This window comes from Phaseolus vulgaris, chromosome 2 (assembly GCF_000499845.2).
Source record: "Phaseolus vulgaris cultivar G19833 chromosome 2, P. vulgaris v2.0, whole genome shotgun sequence".
NCBI lineage: Eukaryota > Viridiplantae > Streptophyta > Magnoliopsida > Fabales > Fabaceae > Phaseolus > Phaseolus vulgaris.
In genome coordinates, this window is record NC_023758.2 from 8657107 (window position 1) to 8675024 (window position 17918).

Genomic DNA, 17918 nt, shown 5'->3' on the forward strand with positions numbered 1-17918 from the left:
AGTCCTTAGTCTGATACTCGTATGTGACTTGCCCGATGACGAGCAATGAGTCACTTTTCACTAACAAGCTCTAAGCTCCCAATTATTTGGCTAGCAACATCCCTGCTATCTAGGCCTCGTACTCGACTTGATTTTTGCTCGCTTTAAACGGAAACCTAAGGGCTTGTTCGATTAAGAGCCCGCTTGTTCCTTCTAAAATGACTTAGCTCCACTCCCTTGTTGGTTGGAGGATCCATGAAACCCACTGGAACTCATTGGGATTGGACTGGAAGTCCTCAGATGAAAGTTCTGTTAGAATGTATGGCTTTAAACTAGAGCAGGGGTGAATGGTTTAAAGAGGGATTTCGAAAAATTTTAAGCCTTGAATGAAATTACTTCGAGAATATCTTGATAAAGAAATCAGTTTTTCAAAACACAAAGCTAAAAGCACAGCACCAACAAAACAATCGGTTGTTTCGCAGAAACAATCGGTTGTTGTTTCGACAAAACAATCGGTTGTTTCGACAAAACAATCGGTTGTTTCGACAAAACAATCGGTTGTTTCGACAAAACAATCAGTTGTTTTTCACTTAGTTTGAAAAACACTTTTCTTTTAAAAAGATTGAGAATGCCTATGCTTTGGATTCGATCAAGGGTGAATTACAAAACTCAAACTACCCCAGATCCTATCTAAGACAACTCAGCAACAGCAAGCACAACCCTTCAACATCCTTCAAAGGGTTTTGGATTCTTCAAAGCTTGAACACCACTTGGTTCAACAATCTCCCCTTATTTGATAAAGATAAATCCCTGGTGCTTGTGTTTGACTTGATTGAATCTAAAGCAGTACCTGCAAAAAATAGCATATCTACCATCCAATGCTTCTTACAACAGCAGGTTAGTTTTCACACATTTAAAACATAAAATCTGATAAACAATCGGTTGTTTACTCGAAACAATCAGTTGTTTTTATCACCAGCAGGAGAAAACAATTTTATATCAAAGATTTTAACAGAATTAAACAGTTTCAGATAAGGATACACAAGACCAATTAATTCTCCTCCTATTTGTCTTCACAAATAGACTTTAACAGAAACGACACAGATTTAGGAGAGATTATTAAGATCAAGGATACCTAACTCATTTCTTAGGAAGAAAAACCTCTCTTTTGGTAGTGGTTTCGTGAAGATGTCAGCTAGTTGCAGTATGGTCTCCACAAACTTCACTTCACAATTCCCATTGTTTACATGATCCCTGATGAAATGATGTCTTATCTCAATATGTTTGGTCCTTGAGTGCTGAATTTGATTTTTGGTAAGATTGATGGCACTTGTGTTATCACACATGAAAGAGACTTTGCTGATCTTTAATCCAAAGTCTGCAAGTTGTTGTTTGAGCCATAAAATTTGTGCACAACAACTTCCAACAGCTATATACTCAGCCTCAGCAGTAGAGAGAGTAACATATGCTTGCTTTTTGTTATGCCATGAGATTAGGCTTGAGCCAAGAAGGTGGAAAGTGCCACTTGTACTCTTCCTATCTAGCTTGCAACCAGCAAAGTCAGAATCTGAATAACCAATTAAATGAATTGGAGAGTGAGAAGGATACCATAATTCAACAGTTGATGTTCCTTTTAGATATTTCAGAATTCTTTTTGCAGCTTTGAAGTGTGACTCTTTAGGATTTGCTTGATATCTAGCACAAAGGCACACGACAAACATGATGTCCGACCCATTAGCTATTAGATATAGCAATGAGCCAATCAATCCTCTGTATTTGGTTTGATCTACACTCTTTCCAGCAGAATCAACATCCATATAGCAGCTTGATGGCATTGGAGTGCTTGCTTCTTTACAGCTTTCCATTTCAAATTTCTTGAGAATCTCCTTGCAATACTTTGATTGAAATAGAAAGATCTCATCCTTTGTTTGCTTAACCTGCAATCCAAGAAAGAAAGACAATTCTCCTATCATAGACATTTTAAACTCACCTTTCATTGCAGCCACAAATTCTTCACACAACCTATCTTGTGTAGCACCAAAGATGATGTTAGCAACATAGATTTGTACAAGAATTATTTCTGAATTTGACTTTTTGATGAAGAGAGTCTTGTCTACCATTCCCCTTTCATAACCATGTGATAGCAGAAAGTTGCTAAGCCTCTCATACCACTTCCTTGGAGCTTGCTTCAGTCCATACAAAGCTTTCTTAAACTTGAAGACATGGTTGGGATGCTTATGATCTTCAAAACCCGGTGGTTGATCCACATACACTTCCTCATTGATGTAGCCATTCAAGAAAGCACTCTTGACATCCACTTGGAAGAGTTTGAAACCACTCATACAAGCAAAATCCAACAGCAGCCTCACAGCATCCAACCTAGCAACAGGGGCAAAAGTTTCACCATAATCTATGCCCTCCTCTTGATTGTAGCCTTTGGCAACTAGCCTTGCTTTGTTCCCTGTGATCACACCATCTTCATCCAACTTGTTTCTGAATACCTACCCCGAACCTATAATGTTCATCTCATCTGTTCTAGGGAAAAGAAACCATACCTCATTCCTTGCAAACTGATTCAATTCTTCATGCATAGCTTCAACCCACTTCTCATCCTTGAGAGCTTCATCAATTGACTTTGGTACAATTTGTGAGACGAAAGTTGTGTGCCTGCAGAAGTTTGAGATGGAGCTTCATGTGGAGACACCTTCCTTTATCTGCCCTATGATGTTTTCCACTGACAGATCTTTAGGAACCCTCCACTCTTTGGGCAACTCACTCTGTTGTAGAATTTCAATCGGTTGTTTCTGCGAATCAACCGGTTGTTTTTCTGCACAAATTTCCAGCTTCTCCAAACTGATGCTTTGTTCGTCCTCTTTAGCTCTGGTTTTCGGGATTTGGATGTTTCTGTGATCTACCCCATCAAAGACAACGTGAACTAATTCTTCTACCGTCATCAACCTCTTATTGTAGATTCTATATGCATGACTAGTGAGAGAATACCCTATGAAGATGCCAAGATCCGCTTTCTCATCAAACTTCCCCAAGTTTTCCTTTCCATTGTTGAGAACGAAACAACTGCAGCCAAAAACTCTGAGATGGTTGATGTTAGGCTTCTTTCCATTGAAGAGTTCATATGGATTTTTCTTCAAAATGGGCCTAATAAGCACTCTATTCATCACATAACAAGAAGTGCTCACTGCATCCTCCCAAAAGTACTTAGGAAGAGATGATTCACTAAGCATTGTCCTTGCTAGCTCTTCAAGAGACCTGTTCTTCCTCTCTACCACACCATTCTGCTGTGGAGTTCTTGGAGCTGAGAAGTTGTGCAGAATCCCCATTTTCTCACAGAACTTGCTGAACTTCTCATTTTGGAATTCTCCTCCATGATCACTTCTAATAGAGCCTATGTAGTAGTTCTTAGTATTTTGTAACCTTCTTGCTAGCTTCTTGAATGCAGAAAATGCATCACTCTTTGATTCCAAGAAAAGAGTCAAAGTGAACCTAGAAAAGTCATCAACAATAACAAGAGCATAATAATTTCTACCAAGACTCATAGTTCTTGAGGGTCAAAAGAGATCCATGTGAAGAAGTTCAAGGGGTTTTAAAGAAGAAACAACATTTTTTATTTTAAAAGAACTTTTCACTTGTTTCCCTTTTTGGCACGTTTCACAAATGTGATCCCTCTCAAACTTGAGCTTTGGTAGCCCAATCACAAGATCCCTTGAAATTAGCTTGTTCAAGTGATTCATGTGAATATGAGCAATTCTTCTATGCCAAAGCCAAGATTCATCTTGCTTGGATAGAAGACATCCAATTGAACATGGTGAAGAGATATCTAGAAGATACACATTATTTACTCTCTTACCTACCAACATTACCTCTTTTGTGTTGGGTAGATAGATTTCACATGTGTTTGACTTGAACATCACTTGATATCCCTTGTCACATAGTTGGCTAATGCTCAGCAAATTGTGCTTTAGACCTTCCACATAGAGCACATCTTGGATGACCAAGATGTCTTTGTCTCCTATGGATCCTCTCCCAAGAATCCTTCCTTTATTGTTGTCCCCATAGGTGACATGCCCTTCTTGCTTAAAGGAGATGCTCAAGAACTTTGATTTGTCCCCTGTCATGTGCTTGGAGCATCCACTGCCCAAGTACCATTGTTGCTTGCTCTCCTCCTAGATTTCCTACAAAAAAGATTTTCAAGTACAAAGATTTGGTCCCCTTATGAATGTGGGTCCATTTTGTTTATATTCATCAATTGAATCTTTATTGCACTTAGGAATCCACTTCATAAAGCCTCTAGGAACAACAGATTTTCTGATTTTACAGAACCTCACGGAATGACCTCTTTTCATGCAATAGAAGCATGTAACAATCGGTTGTTTCGATGGTCCAATCGGTTGTTTTTCTGGCATTTTCGAAAATGATTTTGAAAATTTATCTTGTTTGTTTTGTGGATTAAAACCCAATCCAGCTTTTCCAAAAACACAGTTTTGAGATGCTAAGACACTCTCAAAGTTGGATTGACCTTTAGAAAGCTTATCCACAGTGTTAACAAGATAGTGAACCTTATTTTCAAGATTTTCGCAATTTTCACAAACAAGAGTATTACACTTACAAGAGGAGTTTCTGTAAATGATTTCAAGGTTTTCAAAATCTGTTTTTGAATTTTCTAATTCCTCTTCCAGTGATCTTACTCTGTTTTCAAGCCAGCTATTCTTTTCTTTTAATCGATTGTTCAAGAGGGCCAATCAGTTGGCTTCTTCATGCGTTTCTTGAAAGGCTTGAAGTAATTGACCATAATTTTCAGAGTTTGAGGAGTTAGATGAACTTACACTACTTGAGTCATCCTCCTTTTTGGCCATGAAGCAGAGGTTGAGGCTTTTCTTGTTTTGCCTTCTTTTCCTTCTTTCTTGACTCTTTGACTTTTCCTCCTTTGGTTCATTGTTTCCATGAGCAGCCTTGAGTGCGTCCCACATCTCTTTAGCTGTTTTGCATTTTGATATCCTGAAAAACTCATTAGTATCTAGTGCAGAAGCTATTATGTTTTGAGCAGTACAATCAAGCTTGGCCATTTTACATTCATCATTGGTCCATTGAGATAAAGGTTTTGTAATGAAAGAACCATTCTTTTTAAACTTTGGAATGTAAGGACCATTCTCAATTGAATCCCAAATTCCTTGATCAATAGATTCCACAAAGATTTTCATTCTGGCTTCCCAATACTTGTAATTCAATCCACAGAATAAAGGTGGTTTGTAGATTGAAGCACCTTCCTCCAAAGATTGTTTTCCAGCCATAAAATTTTTTATTTTATTTTATTTTTATTTTTTTGGATCAACTTGAATAACTTTCAAGAACCAAGCTTTTGATGCCAATTGTTAGAATGTATGGCTTTAAACTAGAGGGGGATGAATGGTTTAAAGAGGGATTTCGAAACCTTTTAAGCCTAGAATGAAATTACTTCGAGAATATCTTGATAAAGAAATCAGTTTTTCAAAACACAAAGCTAAAAGCACAGCACCAACAAAACAATCGGTTGTTTCGCAGAAACAATTGGTTGTTTATACCAGTTTACAAATATCAAAACTGAATTTAAAGAGTTAAGGGACAGAGAAAAATGCACACAGAGATTTATACTGGTTCACTCTAAACCCAGAGCTACATCTAGTCTTCTCAGAAACCACTGAGGAACACCACTAAGCAATCAAACCTAGATCACTTACAACACAACCAAGAAAGTCACCTTGATCCCCTTAAGACACACACTTCTCTTGGCCAACACACCAACACTAAGAATGCTGATCTTGATCTCCTTAAGAACACACAACACTTCTCAGCAAACACACAAAGATTCTTGTTCAACAAATACAAGGATTACACTTGTTAAAGAAGCAAATCTGAAATCAATACAAGCAGAAATTCTATCTCACACACTTTGATCAATCTCAATCTCTAAGCAATCTCAACTCTTTTTAAAAACTTGTGTTAATTGTTTTTTACTCAAATATGTTTTTCTGAATGTATTCAAAGATATTGTTTGTTATCAAATCTTAACAAACTTATTCATTGCATTTAAAAGATTGGTGAAAGCATTAAAGACTGGAGCGTAATCAGTTAAAAACATTTAAAGCTCAGTCAAAACAAAAACCATTTTTCTGTTATGGTACCAAAACAAACAATCGGTTTTTTTCTCGAATCAATCGGTTGTTTTGGTTTTAACAGCTCAATCATTTGAAATACCGTTTTCAATCTTTTCTAAAAGCACCTGAGTATAAAACAATCGGTTGTTTTGACAAAACAATTGGTTGTTTTTCACTTAGTTTGAAAAACACTTTTCTTTTAAAAAGATTGAGAATGCCTATGCTTTGGATTCGATCAAGGGTGAATTACAAAACTCAAACTACCCCAGATCCTATCTAAGACAACTCAGCAACAGCAAGCACAACCTTTCAACATCCTTCAAAGGATTTTGGATTCTTCAAAGCTTGAACACCACTTGGTTCAACAAGTTCTACCATGAAGTCGGTGTATACATGACCCTTAATCAGCCCCCGTGGTTCATACCGTATGTCGAACTCAGATAACTCCACCACCCAATGCACCATTCGCCTTGGTATATCGGGCTTCTGGAGGACCTTGCGAATTGGTAGATCAACCATCACGATCATAGTAAAGCTTTGGAAATAAGGGCGAAGTCGCCAAGCTGTGAACACCACAGCTAAGCCGGCCTTTTCAATAGCTTGATATCGAGTTTCTAGTCCATGCAGTACCTTACTCACAAAGTAGACTGGCTTTTGGACTCTATCATGATCTTGCAGAATGACTGAGCTGATTCCCCGATCTGTAATCGCAAACTAAAGATGAATAGGGATTCCCGGGATTGGCTTACCAAGAACAGGGGGACTTGCCAAGTATTCCTTCAACTTGGCGAAAAATTCTTCGCATTCACTAGTCCACAGGAAATGATTTTTCATCTTAAAACATTGAAAGTAGGGGTACCCCTTATGATGTGAGTTGATTTTAGATTTTTCCATTTTAGAGGTGACACTTTACTTATGATTGATATTTTTAACAAGTATATGGTGAGACCTAGGGAAGATCCCTATTGAACACGAACTTAACCAAGTGGTTAAGTAAGTGTGAAAGTTCACTTTCAAAGGCAAAAAGGAAAATCACATAATAAGGTGAACATGATGTATGGTGTGGAATGTAAAAGACATGAAAGGAAACACAAGATATGGAAGGAAACCGAAAAGGAAATGAAACAAAACAAGAATACCAACACAAAGATAAAAGTGTAATGGAAAATGGAAGAATGGATAAAGGGAAGAAAGCTTATGGTGTGAATTGAGAAGGGACATGCCACTTGGAGTATGGTTTCCTCCAAGATGAGTGTAGAGGGTCGCCACTTGAGAGCTCTCAACTCACTCAAGATTAATGCTTAGAGCTAAGAAGCCTCATACAATTTGTGCAGAGTTTTCCTTTTATAAAATTCAACATGTAAATACAAGGAGTAAGGCGCCCTATTTTTAGGAATGGGTGTCTTGGTGGGCAAAAAGGGCAAAGGTAGGGTAGTAAACGTGTGAGGGGTTGCCTTTAGGGTTTGACTAAGTCAAAACCGCACCCTAGACTTGTCTTTCTAGAAACTAGGTCAAATTTCCTTCCTAAAGGGTTAGGCATAAACTAAAATGATAACTACACCCTCTATTATGCTATAGGCACCTATTCTAGCCTATCTTGCTATTTTGGACCCCCGAAGTGAGTCCAATTTATTTACATAACTTTTCTCTTATGGAAAATACTAGAAGGAATAACTTCTGATATTCTAGTTTATAGCTTCTTCTTTTTTGTTGATGCTTTCTCGTGGTTTGGTGGGGTCCAACTTTGTATAGTGAGATGACTGACCTTTTTGTGAAGTGCTTGATGTGTACTTAGTCATCTGCTGGTTGCTTTGGTTTGTATCACCTTATCTCCACTGGCCGACAAGAAACGAGAGAGGGTGGCCATGCACCCAGATAGCTAGTGTACTTCCTTCACATTGGTCGGGCTTCTCATCCCTATGATTGTCGCGCATTTGTCGGGGTTTGCCTTTATGCCCCTTTCAATCAACAGGAAGCTAAAAAACTTTCCTGTTTCCACCCCTAACACACATTTATCTAGATTAAGCTTTACATTGTACTTCGCTATTGTTGCAAATAGTTCTTCCAATTTGGCAATATGTTGATCTTTCCTTTCCGACGTGACGACCATGTCGTCTACATATACTTGAACGTTTCGCCCGAGCATTGGGGGAAAGGATCCGATCCATCAGCCTTTGATAAGTTGTGCCAAAAAATTTCAGGCTAAAGGACATAACCTTGTAGCAGTAACTAACGACCTCATCCATAAAGGTTGTCTTACTCTCGTCCTTTGGGTGCATACAAATCTTATTATACCCTGAGAGTGCGTCTAGGAAACTTAATAACCGATAACATGAAGTGTTGTCAACCAAGGAGTCTATGCTCGGGAGTGGGTAAGAATATCCTTGGGACAAGCCTTGAACAAATCAGTGAAGTCAACACACATCCTTCACTTTCCGTTGGCCTTCTTTACCAACACAATATTTGTCAACGAATCAGGGTATTGAATCTCCCTTATGTGGCCAGCATGAAAGAGCTTCTAAGTTTTCTCTCGGATGATGAGGCGTTTGTCTTTATTGAATTTTCTTCGCCTCTGAACCACGGGTTTGACCTTTTCATCCGTGGTAAGCAGATGGCATAGAAAATATGGGTCTATCCCGAGCATGTCTATCGATGACCATGCAAAAACATTCACGTTTTCCGATATCACATCGGCTATCTTATCTTCTAACTCCTTGCACATCTACCTCCACAATCCATCCTAGCTCTCTTGCTTGAATGACAATTTCGTAAGTTCCCTTTTAATTCTTCAAACTACTCTCATAACATTTTCATTCCATCTTTTGATTGACCTTTATGGTGATCACCCCTCCTTCAAGAAAAGGCAACTTCATCTTCATATGGGCAGTTGAGGCTACCACACCAAACCTATTCAAGGAAGGTCGCCCTAAAAGTAAGTTGTAAGCAGAAGACACGTTAACAACAATGTACCTGATGGTAATCGTCCTGGCCGCACTTTCATTGGAGAAGGTCGTTCTCAGCTCAACGTATCCTCGTACTTCTACCTGATCTCCCGAGAAACCGACCAAACAACCATCGTATGGCCTCAACTAATCAGGGGATAACTGCAAGTAGGTGAATGTTCCCCAGAACATCACATCGATCGAGCTTCCCTGGTTGACCAAAACTCTGTGCACCTTTTGTCCTATAGTAACAACGAATATCACCACTAGATCATCTCATGAGGAAACACGTCTTCCAAGTCAGAACCCACAAAGTAGAGAGTGGGCTTCGGGGGATGATCAGGTATCCTTGTATCCAGGCGAATCACTACTCCCGCGTATCGTTTAAGTATGGAGGCCGAGCTTTCTCCTTCAAAAAATCCTCCCGCAATGGTGTTCAAATTCCCGTGGACCGATGTCTCATGTTTTTGGTCCTTTATAGCAGCCTCTCCCTTTGGTTCTTCTTGGTTAGCTTCGAGATACTCCTTCAAGAATCCCTCTTTGACCAGGCTAGCCAGTTGGAAACCTAAGGTTATGCATTGTTCGATGTTGTGCCCAAATGCTCAGTGGAATTCGCACCAAGCATCTCTTTGCGATCCCAAGAATCGATTTGTCATATGGGGAAACATTAGTTTATTCGTTACCCCTAGCATGCTTAAGAGATCTTTATAGCATACTCGAATTTGGGTATGGTTGTTGACCCTTCCCTAGCCTTCGTCTTGGGCTCATCTCTCTTGGCTACATATGGGACGTACCTCGAGTCTGTTCTCTTCTCAGCGGAGGTTTCATTGACCCTTAGGGACTGATCTCGGTTGCTCTCCTTGGGCCTAGGTTGCTTTGAGCGCGAGCTGCCATTCTTTCTGAGTACGGCCTCTTCTGCCTTGATGTGAGCAACAACTTGTTCACGTACCTCGGAGAATATCTCCGCTGGATTCTTGATTAACGAATCGCTGAACGATCCTGCTGCCATCCCTTGTACAAAGGCGGCCACCATCATATCTTCATCGTGTGTTTGAAGCCTTACTACAACCGCACAAAACCTATTTAGATAATCTTTTAGTGCCTCTCCCTTCCTTTGTCTGACGTAGAAAAGTTTGTACAACCTTGGCGATTTGACCTTGTTGGTCGAGAAATGTTCTCTAAACATCTTAAAGAACTGGGGGAAAGAAGTGATGTGACCATCCAAAATTCCACTAAACCACTGTACTTGTAAAAGTACCCATGAGCATCTTACATGAAATGGCATCCGATCCTCCTGAGATGATCATTTGAGCCATGAATTTCGTGAGATGATTGTCAGGGTCTCCTACTCCCGAGAAAAAGGCGATTTTAGGTGTGATATAATGAGGTGACACGAGCTCATCCATGATTTCCTGCGAGAATGGCTTGGGGTCATCTTTTGATGAAAAATTCAGAGACCGTTCCCTGGTGGAACGTCGACCATGTTGGTGCAGGCTCTTCCATAATTCCTCATTGGTTTTGTGCAACTCCTCATTGGTTTGCGCGTGTTCCTCCATTGCTATCTGAGAGGCCTCGATTTCTGCCATCAAACGATCTTGAAGGAGCTCTTGCTCAGCTCGGGCTTCTGCTCGACCTTGGCTTCGCTCTTTCTCTCGTCATTACTCTTCGTTCGCCTCTTAGAGGGCCCTCATGACCTCCATGAGTTGCTGTAAGGCGGGGGCATCGCTTCCTTCGGATCCCAGCAGACCTTGCCTCATGTTTCTCATCACGTCGGAAGGCTCAGTGGTAAACATGGATGGGATCATATTTTATCAGGCCCCACGGTGGGCACCAAATGTTCTCGCTGGTTGACCTCAGACAAACCAATCGCTGGATTAAACAATTAAAATAGTATAAAAATAATAAATAGCTCGTCTCCTTACCTTGATACATAGGAAACACTCATATTACATCAAGAGTGTGTAAATACTAAGAAAACATTGAAATTGGACCAAAATGTTTAAATATTATTATTATATTTTTTTCTCTCTCGCTTTTCCTCTCTTTCTCTCACTTTTTTTTCTTTTACCCTCCCTCACTAACTTCACTTATTTATTTTTTATTTATTTTAATCCAATTCATTTTATTTCTATGAAATCTACTTATCTTCTTGTGCGAATGATAAACTAATCTTTATTTTATTTTAATTATTTTTTTAAAATTAAATAATCGGTCTTTTATTATTTTTAGAAAATAAAAAATATTTAAATTATTCATAAATACTTTAATTTAATATATTGTATTACTGGGAGGTCGAAAACCCACATACATATACATCATTAAACAGTCATTACACGAAAATCATGATCAATGGACAATTAAGCTTCATTGGTCCAATTCCGCTAGTCCTACACCCCAAGACCCAAAATTGTAACTATAAATAGGCAATCCTCTCTTAGAAGGAAGGTAATGAAATTCCTATCTTGAATATCTAACACTCTAACCCTTAAAACTAACTTGAGTGTTGGAGTGTCATCGTAGGTACCCCTATCGAGAAGACTAAAAGGATGACAAGACGAAAGACCGAAGACCGATGACAAGACAACTAAGTAAGGGAAGTTCGTTCCTTTAAGAACAATGTTGTGTTTATATTAACCATTAGTCTTGTGTTTACGTTGTTTCTTACCCATTTTTGTAACATGGTAGCCAAATATCTCCACTTATAAGTAAAATTTTCCTTCTTGTACAAACTACGCTTGGTTAATAAAAAAAAGATTGGAAGAATTCAGAGAATATGAAACTCTTTTACACGAGTTCATATCTGGTAAGCGTTAGGCAAGTACTTTTTTTTCATTTCTCAAAATATATCAAAAATTATAATTTCATGAGACAAAACTATTAATTTAGATTTGTAAGTATATGAAGTTCATTCATTAGACAATAGAAAACTAGTTTATGCTTCAAATGGTTACCTTAATGTTTTATAATGCATCATATCTATCTTGATTCTACCTTTTAACAATAATTGAAATTCACAAATAGTTTTGTACTGTTCGGCATACTTGTCCCATGGCCCGACCATTCGATATGCTTGACCCTTGGTCCGATCATGATACACTTGATCCATAGTCTGAATACTTGAGTCTTTGGCTCATTAGCCAGAACGGTACACGTTGAGTACATAATAACTTCCGAAATTGGCTCAAGAACGAAAAGACCCAATATCTCCAAACGAACATTCATCTTTGGTAAAATTAACACAACTCAAACAGTAAATGTGTATTATAACTGATTCAGTTAGTTATTTGAAACAAACAAAAAATAGTCAGAGACGATACTCTGTGAAGATATAACCCAAAAATACGAGGAAAAATATTAACAGATTAATTATGCAGTTATCAATTCTTGACGATTGTTATAAAAGGGCCTTGAGACCCTAGCCACCAGGTAAGTTGATCCTATGCTATATACACGGCATACTATTAAATAAGTGTTATCATTGACTTAATCATCGAAGTGTAATCTATAGGTGGAACACCCTCCGTTGGAGAATTTCAAGAGCTTCGAAGTCATAATTGTGGCAAAGATAGAGTAAGGTAGCATCCACCACCAGTGCTCGACCTAGGTCAGCCGGCAAGAACAAATTCATTTAGAGAGATTTATATAACAAAATATATATTTATTTTTGCATATTTTAAAAAAAGATACACATAAATATATATATATATATATATATATATATATAAAATTTCAACCTCTTGTTCATATTATATTTATGAGATTTGATCCATTGATATGGTGTAGAATGGATTAACATGCGTCTTAGTTATTGGCACAATACAAACAACAGTTATCGATCATGGTTTCATCCGATAATCTTAACAAAAAATATCATTATCCTTTGAATGTTTGTATTATTCTATGCGTTCACATTCCACTCCAATCCTAGAATTGTAGTATTTACCATGACAGAGAATTTCCCACAAATGGAGATGCCATGTATTTAAAATTTCTCTACATTTTATAAAGACAAAATAATATACCCAGAAAGAAAATAAGGAAGCAAGAGTAATCATCATATAATAATTTGTATCGCACACATGATTTACATATATGAATATATAATCCAATGCACTATTTTATTCACATGCATCAATTTAAATAATTCATCAATTTAAATAATTCATGTATTGATTCTTTAAGATAAATGAATTTTAATTTAAATGACGATCTAATTTGATTCAAATACTACTTATTGAAATCTCCAAGGTAAAACCTCCTTTTATATATAATTTAAATTTCCACTTTTTTAAAATAGTGTAAAGTCACACGTAAAATAAATAGAGAATATCCATTTTAAGTCAAATAAATATCAATCAAATAGAATAATAAGGTTAGAGACATCTCACTTGACGAGAAGAATACAAGTAGAATATTATACATATACAAAATTGTCTCATTCCCTTACCTAAATACTTTTGAAGATCGATGTGTTGATATGTCTTTTTCTTTCTTTTGATGGTATCCATGTTATGGTATTATTCTTATTTATAGCAAAGTTTATTATGATTTCACTTCTCTCAATTTGAATTCTAGTTCTTCATTTTGCTTTGAATTGGATTCTTTTTTTTAATGGTTAGTTCATAATAGATAAATCTCCCACGTAATTGGTAAAATATGATTCAATAAATTACACGTGGAAGGTTTTCAATGGTTAATAATTTAGGATCTTTTTGTTCTTATTCAAATAAGTAACCTCATAAGAAAAACTCTAATTATTCCTTCTAATCATTATTCGATTTGTCTTATAATATTAAATATAAATTCTTGTCAAATGATTAGTTAAGACTCTAAATAGTCTTACTATGTTATAATATTTAAGTAAAATAACTTGATTCAAACAATTATTATTTATGCATTTTTTTTGTAAGTTTTATCTCTTGCAATACAAATTATTTGTCCTTGTTATGAATTGATCACACGAGAGTTATTTTCTCATGTTCAGTTATTTCTAACGTCTCTTTGTGTCATGATAGGAAATGGGTAGCCTATCAAAGGAGAGATGTTGACTACATGTTGAAGTTTTGGAAGTTATATAAACTTTCTTGGAGACCTTTGAATTGTAGAGGTAAATTTCTTGCATTGCAAGTTACCTCGGTTAAAAGAAGTTAATTTAAGTTAATTTTTTTTCAAGTTGTTTAGTTAAGATGAATGTGATGTTAAGATTCTCTTTAGCATTCCAAAAATATAATATATTATTTTAATATGATCAACATTATATTTAGATGGTTTAAATAATTTTAACGCTTGACAAGTAATGATAGACAAAAGAAAGTTTTGTTTTGAAATATTTCATCTTACAAGTCAAAGAATTGAATCTTCAATTGTATAAGACAAGAAACAGAAGAACATAAAACCTTCATCTAAAAAAATCTACAAAACTTTATCTAATGGTCATGGTCAAAAAAGATTCTACTGTGAAAACTTCGTCTAACATGGCATAAAGAGACGTTAGAAATAACTGAACATTTGAAAATAACTTTTACCTGATCAATTCATAACAAAGACAAATAATTTACATAGCAGGAAATAAAACTTAAAAAATACATAAATAATAATTGTTTAAAAGTTATTTTACCTAAATATTATAACATAGTAAGTCCATTTATTCAAACTACATTGCCCATTTCTTAGACTCAAACAACGAAAGAAAAAGAGATAGACTTAACAATAGGGAAAATGATAACTTACTGTAACCTATCTTGATTTATCTACGGCTACATCTTGAAAGGTGTAATCGATTTAAATGACTAGTCAACCTAAATTTTTGGACAGAGTTAATAAAGGTTAAAACATAAGGAAATGTAATTTTGAATTGAAATGAAAAATGATTTTTTTAAAAATCTATTTAAAACTTTATTTTTTTTTCGGTCTTCTTCTTTTACATTAAAATCCTATATTTAATATAAATAAATTTATTCTTACAAATATTATGTGTTGTCCAAATAAAGATAAAGATGGTAATTTACTCCTTGTTTTAAAAATTAAGTCAAATTAATTTATTTTTTGAGCTTATATAAAAGCAATGAATTGAGTTACATGTTCATTTAACTTTAGATGTAAATTTATATATAAGTTATTTAATCTCAATTTAAAAAGTTAAAATTCAGTCATGGTATATTTATCCTCTTTTTTTTCAAATAATAGTTTACTCATAGAACATAGAAAATAATTTAATTGTAATAGTTGTATTTATAATTATGTGGGATTAAAGGGTTAATATACTCATATCTTACTTCGATATACTTTTGCTTAAAAGTTAGCTTACTATATAATTTAATTTTTTTTTAGAGTATACTTAAAAATAATTAGATGTTCATAAAAAAACTATTAATTAATCTTTTATTAAATCAGAATTTAATTTATTAAAACATAATAATAAATTAGTTTCATCTTATCCATAATAATATGAAATAAAATATACACAATCTATCTCCAATTTGACACCAAGATATATATGATATTCTGTGTGGATGCTCCTTTTCCTTCTTAATAATAAAAAAAAAAGATAGAAAAAGTTATGTTTTTATTTCCACCACTGGTTTATGTGCTCTCACAAGGCAACCCCTATTAGGATATTTTTGTGTGTGAAACCTCTTCATCTAGTATAATAAGTTATATATGGTGTGTCGCAATCCAATCCTTTATTTAAGTGTTTATTTTGTAAGATAAGAAAAACAACTTTATTTTTTATGATCAAGATTCAAGAGTACAAAGCAAACCAACTTTGTGAAGGCTTTGTTCTAAAGTGTGGTGTTTGGTTTCTCATGCATTGAGCCCCAGCCACCAAAGCTGATTCTGATTTCTCAGTTTGTGTATGTGGACAACATATAGTATTTAATTTAAATTTAATACTATAAGTGCTAAATAAATAAATAAAGAATAACTAAAGGGTTGCATGAAAAGCTTAATCATTTTATCTTTGGATCTCCTTGTTTATACAAATTTAAAATGACTATTTCTTTAAATAAAATACCTTTGATCTTTTATAGTTTTATTCAAATATATTTTCATTACCAAAGGATTTATATGAGTGCCAACAATTCTGTGACATGTCATATGGAGATTGATCCAAGTGTTAGATGAAAACTAATGGAATTAATCTGTCTCAATTGATGGTGATGGATTTAATAGGTGGTGAGTGATTACATGTCTTTTTCTTCTTCAAATGAAAGTTAAGTTACAAAAGAGTGAGTCACTTATATGTGATTTATTTATGGTTATCATTATTCAATTTTAGTATTATTATTATTTTATTATGTTTGTTTAAAAACTTGATTTTGTATATAATTTTATGTTACTTTATTTAATGTATTATATAATATTAAAAGTATTATTGCCTATTCGAGTATGATTTAATTATATATTCTTCTTTTAAAAAAATTAGAGTGTCTTTTTGTTTTAATATGTACATAATACTTTATAAGTTCCTTAAACAGTATGTATAAATGCTAAATATAAATATCTTGACTTTTATTTGTCTATACATAAATATACATAAACAAAATATACATAAACAAAATTATGTTTATAAAAAAAAATTATATTCACTATAATAAAAAAAAAACGCAAATTATATACGAATTAAATTTTGTATGTAAACAGGTATTATATACTGATTGTAACTTTTGGCATCATGGAGCGAGAATATGGCACCATAAAATAAAATTTGCAGTGAATGGTATTTGAAGTCATGTTCCTTCAGTAATTAAAAATAATTTAACTATTACACCAAGCAAATTCTTTATTATTATTATGATTTTTATTATACTTATTATTATTAACAATATATTAATAGTATTAACAATATATTAATAGTATTAACAATATTAATAGTATTAACAATATTTATCAATATTTATAATAATATTAATAATAATATTAATATTAATAATAATATTAATATTAATAATAATATTAATTATAATATGAATAATATTAATAATATAAATATAATTTATTTTATTATTATTAATAATAATCATATTAATATGTATAAATTATATTAATAATAATAAGTATAATAAAAATGATAATATAATCAAAGAACTTGTTTGGTCTAGTGGTTAATGCTTCCCTGGTTATTGGAAGGACTTGGGTTTGAGTCCTGATAACCAAATTTAAAATGGATTTCTTCATAATGGTATTAAATTTAATAGTTGTCATTTTAGCACATAGACCGTCTAATGGAATGCTAGACCATCTAATACCAAATAGATGATAGTATTATTATAGTCATAAACTTATATGCGGTTAGGGATGGTAAAGCATGACGGATAATGCAGGCCACGCCCGCTAACAAAAAACGTGACCCTTATAACCCACATAACTTAAAAATCTATAAATTTCTTTCTACACCCTCATAACTTCTTTAAGCAACTTCATATTCTAAAATTTTTTTAAATTGTCCATTCCAAATTCTACAATCCATAATACAAATTTGTATTTTGGATTGTGAAATCTGGAATATTGTACAATCCGAAACGCAAATTTTAATTTTCAAATTCTATAACCTCGGAAGTCTTTGAATTTCCATAAGTTTTACCCATATCTTATTATGTTTCGTGAGAATAATGTTAGAATATGATGGCGTTCATGAAGTTCTTCTTGAATCAATGTAGAGTAATGGGGTGGAAGCAATGAATGAAGGTGTGCAAGATCCTCCTAAGAGTGGTGTTGATCTTGTAGGTGCATGTTAAGTATGGGTATTGGGTGGTTCGGCCAACCCAAGGGAAAAGATGAAGGAATTGAAGTTTAGAGCCTAGGATTCTAGGGAGAAGCAAAGTTGAGCACAAATGGGCAGCATAAC

General features: G+C 34.6%; 1 protein-coding gene across 1 annotated transcript; it reads right to left on the reverse strand.

The window, feature by feature from the left end:
- Positions 1-1085: 1085 nt before the first annotated feature.
- On the reverse strand, positions 1086-3155 carry LOC137809004 (uncharacterized). Its single transcript, XM_068610147.1, has 5 exons — positions 2719-3155; positions 2535-2646; positions 2324-2480; positions 1970-2092; positions 1086-1546 (listed from the first exon to the last, which is right to left on the reverse strand). Exons 1-5 carry the CDS (start codon positions 3153-3155, stop codon positions 1086-1088), a joined length of 1290 nt encoding a protein of 429 aa, XP_068466248.1.
- Positions 3156-17918: the final 14763 nt, after the last annotated feature.